Raw genomic sequence first — 16,255 nt, forward strand, 5'->3', positions numbered from 1 at the left:
ACAAGATGTAACAGAACTGTGGAACTGTTGGGTTTCCAAAAGATGCTAAAAACAAGGATTCAAGGGAGCAACAGCTCACAATTACTTGGAAGAAAAAGCCATCATGGGCTACATCTAGTAAAGGAAACTTAAATTAAGAATTGTTGGAAGCTACACATGACAAGCACTCCTGAGAAGTACATGGGCTTGTCCTTTTCTTACCTTTCTTCCCCACAGGTCTGGTTTCTGCAGCTTGATAAATGGTCTTTTGTCCTGATTCAGTGCGGCTTCTCTTACAGTGCTTTTTTGAGGTTCCTCTGTGCTTCCCAGATATCATTTTCCCAGTTTTCTTCCTATTCTTATTGATACCTTATTGATATTCTTATTTCTCCTGAGATACTTCAGGTGAATATAGGTGAGAGATATCTGCATGAGAGCCATGTCACCCTCTCAATTTAGGACTGCAATAATTTCACGGTGAAGGAAACAAAGATCTAACCTTGTAAGATTTTTAGTTTATCACTTTAGTTTGCAATCACTCTACAGTTTCAGTAAGTTATTAAAAAGAAGCACATGGAAGAAGAACAACAAACACTGTTTATGAAACTTCCAAAACGTTATTTGCAAGATATGTAAGCCTGCAAAACATTTACGCCTGTGTTGCTTATTATATTCATGTAGTTTTTAAAGAGGCACAAGCATTGCAAAGTAAGTAGAAATCAGTATTCAGAATGTCTGAGACATACTTTGACACTTTAAATTCCATGCAACTGTGTAAAGATCTGTTAAAGGAAAATACTCCTAAAAATATATCAGTATGTATGTAACTTCTTTCTGTATAATCTATCTGCTAAACAAACACAATCTGTTATGACAATACTCAATTGCCAAGAACAGTACCACTGCTTCCTCCAAAGCTTATCAATAGTAAAACCTCTCCTTGATAAAAAACAGTGGGGGAACCTTATCCATTAAAAAATGGCAACATTTCTGTTCCAAACAACTAGTAGATGTAATAATTAGTGTCAGTATTTACATTTGATTTTTGTCCAAATTTTTTCCAGGCCTTTACCAACAATGTTTGTTACAAAATAAGTAGAACTCTGAGTAACAAAACAGTGGCAAGCATAAAATTCAGTCATAGAGACCTCAAAAAAAATTCCTATAAAAAATTAAAGCTTGTCAGTTTCAGCAATTTTTGTATGTGATGAAAACGTGTGATGGAAAAATGATGTGATTTTAACATACATCAAAATGTAAAGCCAACAAACACTCTACTCCCACAACAGCAAACACTAGGAAGGACAGGCATAAGTTTTCTACAGCATTTTTTAAACTGGTTTTGTCCACACAAATGTCCAGTAACAAAGGTGCTGTGAAGGCAGAGTGCTACAACAGCATATTTACTCAAGAAACATTGAGGCCACCGCTATATTACATTTGTCACTTAGTACTCATTTAAGTTACACAAAAACCAAGATGATGTCAACAGTGGTGCAGGCTGCAAGAGAAAGGAATGATGTTTATTGTGGAGGGGTTTCTTACCCAGCTCATCCTTCACAGCCTGACCTGGACCCATTAAGTGTCTTGGACCAAGCCTTCCTGCTCCTCCCAACAGTGAAATGTTGTACTTTTGACCGATACAGACCGGATGGTCACAGAACACACTATTTTTGGATTCAGATTATATTTAACTTTTCCATAAGTGACTCATTCACTTTGTATCAGATTAATTTTTGGAAACTTGCATCAATAGGAACAACTCAGTGGTAAGTCACCTTCAGGCGGACTCCATTCCATCAACAGTGCTCATTTCCAAAACATTAATAAATTCATCTACCCGAAGTAAGGCCTTTGCGTTCATTTTCAATTGAGCATTTACTGACTGAAACTAAGCAGGCAGTCAGCTGCTAGTTTAGGCTTCTTTAACTAACAAGATTAAAAAGTTTTAACAGGTTATAGTCACACTTCAAGCAGAAGAACAAGTAGCAACGTATTGGTACTAAACCTTGAAAGTATGCCTGAATGCTACATTAACAAAAACTTCTTTGAAGGCCATCACCTGCTTTCACAGTTAGAAATCTAGACAGACCAAGTTAAGAGGCTAGAACAAGTCCAGTCAGGAGAAGCGCCAAAGTTAGTTAAGAGGAAAGGGTGAAAACAAAAAGGGATAGCAAACTATTGCTTCACATGGTCAGGAAACAATCTGTCAATAATGATCTATGAAAACAAGTTTTTCTTCAACTTACAGATATCCAACGTATTTAAATACTCTACAAGGTCACTGTCCTAACGTTTAAATGATGCACGCAAAATGAGTTATGCACTGTAACTGAACCCTTTAAACCTAAAAGAGGTCACACACACTCTCTCTCTCTGCCCTTCTAGCTGTGTTTTATTTGCTGAAATTAGTATGAGTTACCCTTTCATTCCTCCACTGTGAAATACCAATAATTAAACATTGACAAATGTGGCAAAGACTTAACTTACTTCCATCAGTTAAACAGATCGGTATGATAGAAATCAGCACTATGTACAATACAACAGCCTCTAAGACATCAAATATAGAAAGCCACTTTCATCCTTAATAATGATTAAATTACTTTTATTCCCATTTAAAATATACAACTTTGAAAAATTATGCATCATACATTCAAATGAATTGCATTCTTAAGTGTCCTGATATCCAGGTATCCTATTGCTGGCCAGTATAGTACAATAATCTGTCAACACCGTTTATGGAGATTTTACTCCTATGGCCCTAAATAAATAAATATTTCTATCTGATATTGTAGCTTTTCTTTAAACACTTACATTTAGAAGTCAATTTCAGTAGGCCTCTTTCTCACAAACATTGCTTCTTGTTCCTATAGGAGAAAAATCCGCAAAGATTCCAAAAAGGGCAAAAAATGTCTAAGTCAGCTATTTCAGAAATAGCATTCAAGATACAAGAGCCAATTTAGCAGTGTAAAAAAACACCATTCAAGCTAATATTACCAACCAAAAGCCATTTGAGAAAACTTACTAACAATGCCATAAATCTTAATGGTCTTTAAGTAATAATTTAAAAGCTTTATAAAAATAGATACAAACGGTATCATTAGTACAGCAATACTGTTGCAGATACTATTAGCAGTATGGCAAGGATGCATAACCTACAGCCCCCTTCAAAAAGCACCACTGAGAAACTTTTGATGGCAGGAATTCAGTGAATTTTAAAAGGACACGCTGACTTCACGTAAGCCTGACAAGTGCTGCCTGCAGGGTATAACACTGCTCCACTTTGAGGCAACTTCATACTGCATAACTTCGTGTTATTTATAGAACACCACAAAGACAGAGCAGGCATTTTGGTTTTTTTTCAGACCTCTGCAGAGCCTGAAGTCTTTGCTAATATACAAAACAGAGTGGGGAAAGAATGAGACTCAAATAGCAATGAGTGATATATAGTATGTATTAAATCAGTTAGCGGATGCGTAGGAGATAAGACAGTAGGGGAAAAAACTCAGCTGCTGAGTTTTACACTGCATAAAGTGTGGAAAATAAAAACTGTAATTTGTTAGCCCTAATTAAACTGAAGCCAACATCACCACTTCCGTATCAGGACTGGAGAGAAAAATGTTTATCACTGGATTAAAAAAAGAAGCAATAAACAGTTTGGTGTGATATCCTAACTTAACAGAGAAAAATCAACACAGGTATTTTAAAGTTGATAGTTTTTATTTACAGTTTTGTTGGCAAAAGGCTGTGGGAAAGTTTAAAATATTTTAAACAGAGGGCATCATATTGTACTGTATGATGTATCAGTTCACAATCTTCAGTATCCAGCTGATCAAATAAAGCTAATTACCACTTAAAGAAGCATAATCTGCATCAGCCCCATTAGAGTATACCGCCTAAAAACACTTCAGGCAGTTTCTAATCAAATACAATCACTAATAAAAACGTAGATCTGGTGAAGAACGTATACTTTGGGTTTTATACTGTACCTGGTATCAAATTGCCCACTTGTACTTGCATACTGGCAAAGCAGTTTCACTTTCTACTTTTAGTTGAAAGTTATAATCTCATTTTCTGCAAATTCAGCTGTCAGGTAATTCTGAGCTACTCTGAATATTTTACTGTGAGCATAGTCAAGACTGGAGTAGATGAGACTGAAGGAAAATATTCCTGATATATGACATGCCCATCAGATTCAGCTGGGTAACCATAAACATCCTGCTTAAGAATTTTATTCAAAAAGGAGAAAAAAAAAAGTGTAGTCAGTTTTCATTTTGTCACATAGAGATTCAACTCCTCACTTGAGCTTTTTAATTCATTCTTCTAAATCAAGAGTGTTTAGTTCTTCTTCTAGTTCATCCAAGTCCTCTCCAGTAAAAAGATTTTCATCAACTGGAACTGCATCAATAACTCCATTTTCCAACTCCCCATCTCCATCATTATCTTCTTCTAAATCATTCTTCTCACTGCTGTTTATATCACCACCAGAAGCTTCACTTAATTTATTATCTGAAAATAAAAATAATTCTTACACATTTCAGTGTCACAAGCTTCTTAATCACCAATTCACAATCCTACTGTACAGGCTTTGAAGTTTTAAAACTATAAAGAAGGTACCCGATTTTAAATTTACATAGACTTACATTGGTTAAATTGCATGTAATGGATTAATATGCAGGTTTGGATCATTAATTATTACAACAGTTTAAAACCAAATGTAACTCAAACTCCCAGCTCCTCAAACTCCTATTTTCATAACTGGGTTTAACTTAATGAGCCGTTTTTACTTGTTGTCTGCACTTAAAAGACTCCAGGTCTTAAAGAAAAGGGTATGCATTTCAGAAGTGCACCAATATCAAGACTGCTCTAAGAAATTACAAGATAGCTTAAGCTAGCTAGAAATTACAAAGAAAAAAAAGAAAATGCTTCAACAAACAAACAAACTTCAAGTGGCCATGACCACTACCTTTCATTTACACTTGACAGTAATTCACGTCTATCTACCTCCTGGAATGCTCTTAACAATTCAATCCTGTATTGGTGATGCCTAAGTCATGGACTTACCATCTTTTTCTATTGAACTGTATGTGCTGAATCGCTCAGGACTAGCCACAGTAATGCCAGTTTCATCAACAGCCTTTGGGACATAGAGGCTCAAATCTACGTCATTTATACACACAGGGTCTTCCATCTGCAAAACAAACCAAGATGCTCTGCATGAATTACCTTCCTACAGAAATTCTCATTTCTGCATCATTTCTAGTAAATTATTTTAAACTTCCTTTTGACACAAAAATTTTGACAAAATACACTCTGCAGTGGTGTGAAATTTGAAAACTGAGCTTAACTGCACTGTAAGAACTCTCAAATTAAAATTTTCAAACTTGAATATAACTTGGTATATTCTTCCAGTTAATACTGTTCTTTACCTCATCATCTTCTCCCGTTCCTTGAACATAATGAGTGTCATCTGCTTCTTCATCATCTGCATCAACCAACTCTGGTCGGAACTCAAATACTTCACGCCCACTGATCTATTCAAAGAAAAAAATAATCATCTTAATTTATCACTTAATAAAATTTATACTGTTGTAAAGAAAAAAAGCACAAAAGCAAAGCAATTCCATGCCAGCTACCTTATTACAAAAACTTATTTACTCTTCCTTCTTACATTAAGAATTGGACTATAGAACATACCACCAATGCTTTGCCAGCTTTAAAATCTGCTTTCCTCCGCTCCATATCTTGCTCAGCCTTATCAATTTTTTCTTGTCTTTTTCTTCTCTTCCATGCAATAAAACACTCTAGAGTAATTTTGGTAACATTTGGTCCTAAGGCAGCACGCTGTCAAGTAAAGAGACCGATTAATGCTAGAAATTGTTTCCTAAGGCTATAACAAATTAGAGATCTAATTATTCTTTTCCAGAAATAAATGAAAACATTCCTTTCCAGTTCCTTCCTCACTCTCATCACTCTTAAACATGCACCATGAGCTTATAGTTTGACTCAACACACTATTTTCTAGCTAGTGAGACAACTCAACAAGAAGAGCAGAGGAGGAAAGAAACCAACGGTAACAGCCCAGTATCTCCTCAAATTGACACGCCAGGTAATGGTGACAGAAATAAACACAGCAGCAACAGAACACCTTCAGAAGGCACCATTCTCTTGATGTTGTTTCCTCATTACAGAGTTATGCAAAAACTAAGCAGGCAGTGAGCTGGGGATGACAAAAGGCCTTAGAAGCAATTGTAACAGGTAAAGGAAAAACAGCAACAAGAAATAGATGCCTCCTAAAAAAGGATTAGCAACACCTGCACTGAGTATGCAGCTATAGTTTATTCACTAGGTAATAGTTTCTAAACAAAAACATGAATCAAATACTATACATTCTTTACCCTAGCTCATACAGCTAGGAAAACATTTTATACTTCTTAATTATTAATTAGAAAGTTAGTTACAACTGTCTCTTCAGAGTAATGAAAACCAATACCACCAAATGGTACCTGTCTGACAACTTTACCTCTTTTTCTATTAGATCTTCTAAAGAAATTTCATCTTGCTTTTCCTCCTTCTTCTTGTCTTTTTTTAATACAAAACCTGGAGGGAGAGCATGGCGATACATGCAGTTGTCTCCTCCGCCTGGACAGACCCAAAACCATCCGTATTTGTTGTTTTCAATAGCATCAAGGAAGTATTTGCAGACCTGTATAAAACAATGGTCGTTAACACAGCATTTACTTTTCAGCCCCAGCAATTCACACTACACTACTACATGTCTTAAGTACAGTAATTCAAAGCCAGTTCAAATAAACATGTTACTAAAAAGGTAGACAAAAGAAGTGCAACTTATTATATAAAACTCACGTAGTCAACAGTTTTTCCCCTTAATATAATCCCAATTTAAGATGACAGGATGACTCAGAAGACTAGCAACTGTGTACTACCGTAAACCCAGCAGGACATGTAAAAGCATGCTGACAGTCTGTCTTCCTGCTCACCAATGTCAGTGTAGTTTTAATCAAAATAAATTCAATCTGCCTCAGATGTTACACCTTCCAGCTCATGACCCTGAGATAAAGATGCTGTTCTAGAACTGGTACAGAAAACAAGGTAAAATAGTTCTGAAAAAGGGATTAAGATATTACGCCATTTAGTGCACAAACTAAAGAATATTCTTGAAATTAGAGGTCAGGAATTAAAGGGATTCTCAATTAGTAAATTTCAGCTTACAGGAAAAAAATTAAGTTTACATGTTTATATGTCACCCAGTACATAAATAACCCAATATATATAGCAGTCACTAGAGCTAGACAACAGACCTAACTAATCACAATACTTGAATCTTCTAAGCAAGCATTAGATAAATGACTGATTCCTTTAGCATTTCTAGTTTGAAAGCACTTAATCTACTACCCATTTGTAATTTACATGAGAAAGTATCTTCTGACGACTGAAAGAGCTTTGGGGTTGTTTTTTTTTGTTTGTTTTAAAAATACATTATTAGAAATACTATCAGCTCAACTGGATACTCGGAATATTGTTACAATATTACATTCAAAATCTTTAGTTAACAATAAACATGTCTAATACCAGTCTGCAGTTACTTTTTTAATTGAACTACAGTAAAGAAAGAAAAAAAAACACAAAAAAAGAAAACAAGCCACATACTATTTGAGTTTTGGGTTTTTTCTTTTCCGCCTCACCATGCTTCTTGTTCACCACTTCTTCCAGCTTCTTCTCATCCCAGTTATCCATTGTATCTAGAAAAAGACCACAGATGGTTTAAAAAAACCCTCAAATACTAAACAATGCTAACAAGATCCTTTTCTCCCTAATAAAAGTTTTAATATGCAACTCTTATATTTTAGTTTACAGAACTGAAAATAAAACCAAGATTTTATTTTACAGTTTTCAAACTGTCTTATGCTGCTCACAAGACAATTTCTCAAAAGCCTTAGAAATTTATATTTTGACACGCATAAAGTGTGTTTCAGTTCAAGACTAAAAATGTATCATTCCATCTGTACACTACCAAACATAGACAAGGAAAAGAAGAAAAAGGATGAAGACTGAATAAAAGAGAAGACTGGAGGATAAGGTCCAGAAATACAGATAATACATTTGGAGTATCAAAACAAAGAATACCAAACTTAGTGTTAAATTTAAAAGAAGGTTCCATCAAAAGAAGCAAGACCACCAATGGTAACAGTAGTAGTTAACCTATGGGATGCTATCACATACATTTACTATGACAGAGGCTAGAATTCAAATAAAGACTGAGATGCGATGTATTGTCGAAGAACGAAAGAAATAATTCTGACTATAAAATCTCTAACACCTGCTAAGTAAAAGCAAAATCCAGAGTACTTAGTAAAAAAATGATTTGGGGAACAGAAAAGAAGTCACAGAAAAAATTCCAAACTGTCTTGAATTCTAGAACTGTGCATATTTGGGCAAGCACTAATAATAGTTCTCGAAGGCAACTACAGTTGCTCATTACACTTCCTCCTTTTGCACTTCTGTTTTATAGAACTTAGAAGAAACTAGCAACCATAAGCCAGACCAAATACTGTACAACTTCCTACTTGTAGAACATAATATGTTTACACAGCAGAATTTAAAAACCACCATCCAACACCACTAAGTCATACTTCTTTTTCTAAATAAGGTCTAAAGTGTGAGCACACTTCTTAAGCAAATGACACTGTTGTTCATAATTTTGAACATAGTGGTATGGATTGCCTTGGTCATTGGCCAGGTTCATAACCACAACACAAGAAGCCTCTTAATCTTAAAAATTCAGAATCAGAATAGTTTAGTAGTCATTTTCTAGAAGTATTATACCTTTTTCAAGGTCTTCATCTCGCGCATCAATGTAGACGCTTCGTTTTTCACACTTCCTTTCCAAAGACAAATCATGAGAAAACTTGCACTTGTCTCCTTTAGTGCACTGTCCTTGCTTGAAGAAAGCACAAACTACAGATTTGGGATCAGCACCTGAGTGAAGAAAGTTTTTATATTTTTATACTACTTTTTAGCAAAAGCTGTATATTAAAAGTTCTGAGAACAGTATCTACGATCATACATTCTTTAGGATCTGTAGAAAATGAAACCACGTTTTTAGAAGTGGAAGTTATTTCATGTGAAGTTCATCCCAAGTAAATACTTCATGTCCTGAACATGTCATATCTACTTTGTATAACATCTTTCCATGAAGTATCAAAGCCGGCATTTTACTACTTAAAGAAATACAGATAGCAGCAAGCTTGAGTGAATCATTCATTCCTATAACACATATGAGATAAAATTCTGTGCAACTTCTTCCCTATAAAATAAACTATTTTTGCCTCTAATACACAGAGAAGCATCTTCTGGACGTCAGCCTTTCCTTAACAGATCAACACCACACTAAAATGAATCATAATAATCTAATGCGCACTTATTCAGACCACTTTAAAAATAGAAATAAGATGGCTGCTCATAACCCCCAAACAAGCAACTGTTATGTATTAACTATTCGATCAACCTAACTACAGTTTAAGTAAATATCAATTATTTGACCATCAGAAGGTGAGAGAAGAAATGAAAGCAAGTAGAAGCATATTTATGAGGCACAACTCAATCAGAAATACTTTACTTGGAATATTCATTAAATACTCATGTAAGATTTTAAGCTCAAGTTTTCATCTTGCTCATTTCGCACTGGGTGCAAGTCACCAGCGACTAAAGTAGGTACAGCAACACTTGCTTAAAATCTTCACTAAAAATCTAGTCTTTAAACAGTGAATGGATCCCTAAGAGAACTTCAGGTAATGTAGCTCTCCTTGTTGGCAATCTCAGTAGAAAGCCAAAGCTTTACTTAGGACAATGTTAGTCTTCTGAAATAACTTCAAGTCAAGAGCTACTTTATTTGGAGAAGGCTGACCACTGCGTTACCATCATCAGAAAACTGGCCTTCATGGCTGCTAAGCGCCACAACGAGCAAATACCAGGAAGACATACATGGAAATCGTATTTGTTTAGTCAAAAAATTGTGTGTAATTTCATTAGTTTCAAGATTAATAAAACAAAGTGTTGATAGCATTTAATCCATTCCCTAAGAGTATTATCTTCCCCACCCCCCCTCACATAGCAGCCAGTTGTAGAATTTCCTAGAATTACCAAAAACTCTTAAAACTTACATTTCATCACAAAACTAGTTTGCTCAATAACTGGATTCAAGTTAGACTGCACTTACAAAACCAAGGTGATTTGGAACAGAAGTAATTGGAAAAATTTTACTGTTCTGACTTTTAACTATTGTCTTCACAGAAAACTTTAATACATTATACTCCTTGTCATACCTGGATGTTGATGTCTCCCTGGGGAGACAGGCTGCTTTAAATACCAACATATACACACACACAAAAAAAATCAGGCTGCTCACCCAGAAGCATCTAATTAATGAACATGAATACAGCAAAGTATCTATAGCTGCCCCGTCAATATCAACATAGTTTTTGATATTCTAATGACCTAGTAATGCCAGATGACTTCCTAAAAAAAGAGTCAAATTGTTACTGACAAAGTACTTGGTACACTACATAAAGAAGGAAACAGACATATCTAGTTTATTACAAAATGATCTGGCATTTGTAAAGTGTTATTTTACCTGAAGTGTATATGTGAATAAGAGAAGATAAATGAAGAGTCAAGTTACTCATACCTTTGCTAATCTTCTGCGCAGCGACCACAGGCTTGAAGAGTTCATTTAATTCCTGTAATTCTTTTTTCTTATCTTCTTTTTTTAATTTCTTCTCACTTTCTGTTTGAGCAGCCTATAATGACCCCAAATTTGAAGTTATTAATATAAAATTAGAATGACATTACTCACTTGACATGAACTGCACATAAAATAGCAAATCATTCTAAATTAGTTTCTAAGGAGAGGAGGGAAAGAACCTGTGATTTCTGAATTTCTCAGAATTCCTGCCCTTGCATGAACGGCCAGTGCCATCTAGTGGTACCGACCTCCCAAACCGAAGGGATTTCAAATTTGTCCAGAGATGCAAGATGCTGGTAGGTACCATCAGATGACAGTTACCTCTATTCCACGTTTACAGGCTAGGAAATCAAGTGAAAGACATTGAGACTATGAGAGGAAAAGTTAGTTGCTCTTTTGTGATACATCAGTCGTGCAACTATTCAATGCCTCAAGGTCTGCACAAGAAGTTTCTCTGTCTTTAGTCCCCCACATGCTGCTTTGCTCCTCTTGTATACTGGTAGCAATTCCAGGAAGCCTGTCCATAGAAGTTGGGAAGTGCTTTTGAAACACTATTTGTCTGAATTTATATCAATTCAACATATCAGTGTTGCACTGATAACTTATGGTTTGTAAGACAAGAACATTTATTTTATAGGTACTATAAGTTTATAGGTACTATAAATAGGTACTGAAGAATTTGGCAAAAATACACTAAACTGTTTTAGAAGGGAATTGGTTAGTTTGGTCAGTTTTCCTACCGAAAGTTCACAACTCTTATATAACACGCAGACCCAAATATGTCAGCTATGAAAAGTAGTACTTTAAGAATGCTTTAGTTTCACCCTAGGGTTCTAAAAGCATGAAGACAAAGTTTTAGGGTTTTGGTTGGGTATTTTTGTTGTTAAAAAACCCCGAAAACACAACAGAAAAAAAGAACCAGAAATCCAAACCACCAAAAAAACCTTGACAGCATTTCCATTTGTATTTCAGGACACAAGAAAAAGTGTTCTTTCTTTCTCAGGGACAACCCTAACTGAAAACTATTTTACAAGACAAGAAAGGTATAATCAGGTCTAAAAATTAGCTTCTGACATCTGTCGGTCAATAGCTACAAGCATTTGAGAAATATTATTTTAGTTTGGCAATTTACATACTGGTATTGCTATACATGCTACAGATTCAGGGACTTCATAAAGAAATTTCAGCAGCACTGTTTGAGTAACACCAATGTTTCTGAAGTAACATCAAGTATTCCCTTCTGCTACAAGAAATTATTAGTACTAATGACCCAAATATCAACTTTACTTTTAAAGTTGTACTTGAGATTTGGTAGCTCATCCTTACGTTGTGTAAGGAATGTAACATGAAATATGACATCACAAATTTAGCTGATGCAAACATAATTATTCTATGGGCTTATTCATAGAAGAGGAAGCTGTGTAAATACTTAACAACTAGCTTCCCTAGCAGTGTAGGAATAAGAGACCTGGCTTACTTCCATTATATTTTCATGAAATCCATGCTTTCTGATTAAGTATAATCTAAACATTGTATCTCAACTACATCACATTTCTTCTCATCATACAAAAAAGCAGCAGAATAGTAAACAGTGGCTCAAAACCCCAGTTTCTTTGACCAGGTCACCAAATACAATTTGAAGTGGAAACAAGTCGGACAAGTCGGCATGTAATAAATACTTCCATAAGTAGAATAACAAGCACATACAGGCTTATACTTTTTTAATCTACCTCCAACTCCAGTTTTAGTAACAACTATTCTTAACTGTTCACCAGTTCTTAGATTAGGTGGGAATTAAAGAGAAAAAACAACAGACTGTACAACTGTACTTTGCTGATAGCCAGTTTCAATGATTTAATTTCAGGTATACCTTTAGACAAGCTTTGTGAGAAGACTATTAGTTAAATCTGTGCTAGTCACAACACATTAGGCAAGTAACATCAACTTTTTTCTACTTCAGTATTATATGGCAATCTATATGTATAGTGAAAGATGGCTTGACTACACAGTGGGAAAACATTACAGACCGAATGCTTACCTGACGTGGATTTTGCTGACCAAATTTAACCTGGTGAGTCACAGCCTTGATAAACTTCTGTTGTTTTGCACCTTTTTTATTCTTTAGGCCAAATGTTTTGTCCTAAATCAAGATACAGCCACATTAATTAAAACAAGTTTAAGCTGTTACAAAAACCCAACAAAACCCCCCCAAAAACTTGCTAGCAACACAAGCAACGAAGAAACAGTACGGATGATATTTAAACCCCTCACATCCCCTTTAAAATTTGCTTTTTAAAAGAGCCTACTAAATGTTGCTTTTGTGTGAGCTACTGCTTTTATTATCAGACCTACCTGTATCCAAGTATTAGAGTGAGAGTATACACAGGGTATTTTCAGGCCTTTCAAAACAACAGGACAATATGTTTTTGGTGACCACCCAAGTAACATCTGGAGAAAAGATGAAGACTGAATAGCTATAAATATTGGGCTTTTTTTCTCCTATCTGCATGGAATGACTTATTACTTTTATCTTCAAGTATTCATATACAAATGTTATAGATTTGTTACATAGATTAATATAGCCACATGTAATACATTATTTTTTATTTTCAAGTATTTTAAGCTTTTCATTTTCCAACTGTACTAACATGAAAATAAGTCTTTCTCCTATGTCAAGTCCAGACAAGTGTTTTTACTTCCTAAAATCCACTGCAAGAAGTTTGTTTGCTGCCTAAGCCAATTCTTCTACATCTCCAGTTTTAATGTTAAGAGATAGTTTTCAATACCAAACCTACTGAAAATTTTATAAAGACAGGTTATTTTCACACAAGCATCTGAAGCAGAAATTATTTTCTGTAACTATAATACCTATTCTAAAAACCTATCCACACCTTTCATTTGATACCAATATTTTTTTGCTTCCAAGAAAAAGTAACAGTTGTTCATCCAGTGATAATACCTCAGTTCAAACATACTTTTGGAAAACCTAACAATCAAACAATAGATTATGTAAGACTTATAAAATAAACAGTTCTGAATTTCCAGAGTCATCCTGTTTTCATTTACAATGTATCCCCTATCAAGAGCAGCAAGCCCTCTGTTACTTTATTCTAATTTCACAAGTCTATAATTTGTCAAAATAACTAGCTGGGAACAAAAATAGCTTATGCACACATTTTATTTCTGTACCAAACACACCACAAAATATATTATCATTGTGTATGTGAGCTATGTAATAAATTACTGTTAATAATCAATGCAAGCTTTTCTCCTTTCAGCTGCACTTTTTTGTAATAAAAATCAGATTTTCCCTATTTAGCTGGATTCAGCAAGAACATCAGACACACTGAAGCCAAAGAGCAAGAACAACCACTTTCCTAACGTTTCCAAAAACCACAGAAACAATATTCTGCAGTGCTAAATTTAAAAGAACACTTGCATTACACAAATATTCTGCCTAAACAGCTAAGCAACCAACAGCAATCCTTCATGCCAAGATGCAGGCAAACATTAAATTTTCTGTAATTGCTCTCTTCTTGTACTCTCAACATAGTGGAAGATTTGCATGACTATCATAATAATTATCACACACAGATACACACTACAGCTGTTTTTTAAAAATCTGGCTTCACCACGGAATTGAGCATCAGAGGTTTAAATAGAATAAGAGATGCTAATCATTAATCTGCAAATTACTTGGCATTCAACTTCTATGAAAGGTTAACTAAACTGTTATTACAGAAAATACTTCCTTGGCCGCCCAAGTCAGATTGTATAAAAAAAAAACCCCAAACCAAAGCACACACGTGTTTTGAGCAGAGAAATGCAAACTTATACCTCAGAGAGCTGGACTCGGAAAATACAGAAACACACAGAACCAAGAGATGGAGAAGGGCAAGGACAAGAAAGAAAAAAAAAAGCAGGAGCACCCTTGTCAGATCACCTTCACTCCAAACACAGCTCTGGCCTGAAAAGGTCCCGGCTGAAAACCCTACCCCCAGTCCAGGACGGGCAACGGCCGCCAACACAACCTAAAAGGCGACGGTCAGCGAGTACTTTTGACAGGTCTGGGCAGCGCTGGGGCCACCGGGGGAACCCGCGTCCCCCGGAACGGCGCTTCCGGGCTGGCGGGGCACCAGCCGGGTGTCGGTGCGCACACCCCGCCGCGCACGGCAGCCTTGCGGCTTTACAGCCACCCTTGGCCGTTGCCGCTGCAGAGGCGGCCTGCGGGCCTGGCCGCCGCGGGCCGTGACAGCGGGCCTTCGGGGAGGCCGGGGGCCCGCAGGGAGCGAGCTACCCGCCTCCGAAGGGCAACGGCAGGAAGCGGCAGGCCCCGGCAGGGGCAGGGAGAGGCGCGACGGCTGAACAGCCTGCCCGGTGTCGGCCGCAGCCCCCCGGGCCCGGCGCGGCCCTGCTCGCCTCACCTCGATAATCTTCTCCTTCTTCTTTTGGTCCGCCTTCTTGCTGCCCCCCCGCCGGCTGCTGCTGCTTTTTGGGGGGCATGGCGCGGAGGGCGGAGCGGCCTCGGCGCTCGCTCGGGGGCTCGCAGGGCCGCGGGGAGGACGGGGCGGGGCGGGACAGCGCCGCCGCCGCCGAGGAGGCGCTACAGATCCCGCTCGCGACGCCGCCGGCCGCGGAGCACGCTGGGAAAGCAGCGCGGGGCTCGCCGCGCGCAGGAGCCCGTGCAGCGCGCGAAGGCCCAGTTACCTCCCAGCAGGCAGCGCGACGGCCGGCCGCTCCGGATGACGTCACGGGGGGGGGCGAGGCCACGCTCACTGTCGGCCGGGGCGCCCGCGCTACTGCCAACCGGAGGCACGCCAACCGGAGAAACAGCTGAGCGAGAGGGGGGGGTAGCGACCCCCGAGGGCCCTCCCCGGCCGAATCCCGGTCCAGCAGCGGGAAAGCCGCCTCCTGTTCGTGTGGGAGCGGCTGCCCAGTGGGAACTGTGGCCGGTTCCCCTCACGAGTGGCCGCCCGAGGGAGATGCGGTTACCCCCGCCACCTCCAGAGGCGGCGGCCGGCCCGCGGGCGTAGTGTGGGGCTTGTGCCATGGAGAGCCTCAGCCTCCTGAACAGCCCCAGGCAGCCTACTCGTATCTCTGCTAGCTCCAAGGCAGCTATCTAGAAAGCAACAAGAAGTCCAATTACTGCCTAAACGGATGCGGAATGAGGGTGGGGTGTACAGGTGTGTTACCTGCAGAGGTGGAAGGGAAAGCTGAGGAGAAGGGAAAGCTGAGGAGAAGGGTCAGCCTTACAGGGTCAGACACCCTGATCAGTGGCACTGCACAGCCCTCCGAAAGCCAGAGGAGAAGCGCTGCTGGAAAAGGGGTCGGTAGTGAAAAGCCTGCCAGCAGATCTGTGCACAGCTGAGTGCAGGACAACCACCAATGCCCACCTTAGTGGTGTCTGTCAGGGGAGAGTGCCTGAGAGCTGAATCACTATTGGCCCTCACTTCACAGACAGAGTGGTGATGAGTAAGGTGACAGCACATTCATGCATGTACATAGCTGTAT

General features: G+C 38.2%; 1 protein-coding gene across 1 annotated transcript; it reads right to left on the bottom strand.

Annotated features, from left to right (window-relative positions):
• Positions 1-3,680: 3,680 nt before the first annotated feature.
• ZC3H15 (zinc finger CCCH-type containing 15) lies at positions 3,681-15,262 on the bottom strand. The gene is given in 11 exon segments (XM_040604196.1): positions 3,681-4,488; positions 5,044-5,170; positions 5,409-5,513; positions 5,677-5,823; positions 6,503-6,685; positions 7,651-7,742; positions 8,827-8,979; positions 10,688-10,799; positions 12,783-12,884; positions 15,169-15,216; positions 15,218-15,262. Coding segments are annotated over 11 exon segments (1,293 nt in total). The 5' UTR covers positions 15,248-15,262; the 3' UTR covers positions 3,681-4,294.
• Between the last annotated feature and the right edge of the window lie 993 nt (positions 15,263-16,255).

This window comes from Falco naumanni, chromosome 8, assembly GCF_017639655.2.
Source record: "Falco naumanni isolate bFalNau1 chromosome 8, bFalNau1.pat, whole genome shotgun sequence".
NCBI lineage: Eukaryota > Metazoa > Chordata > Aves > Falconiformes > Falconidae > Falco > Falco naumanni.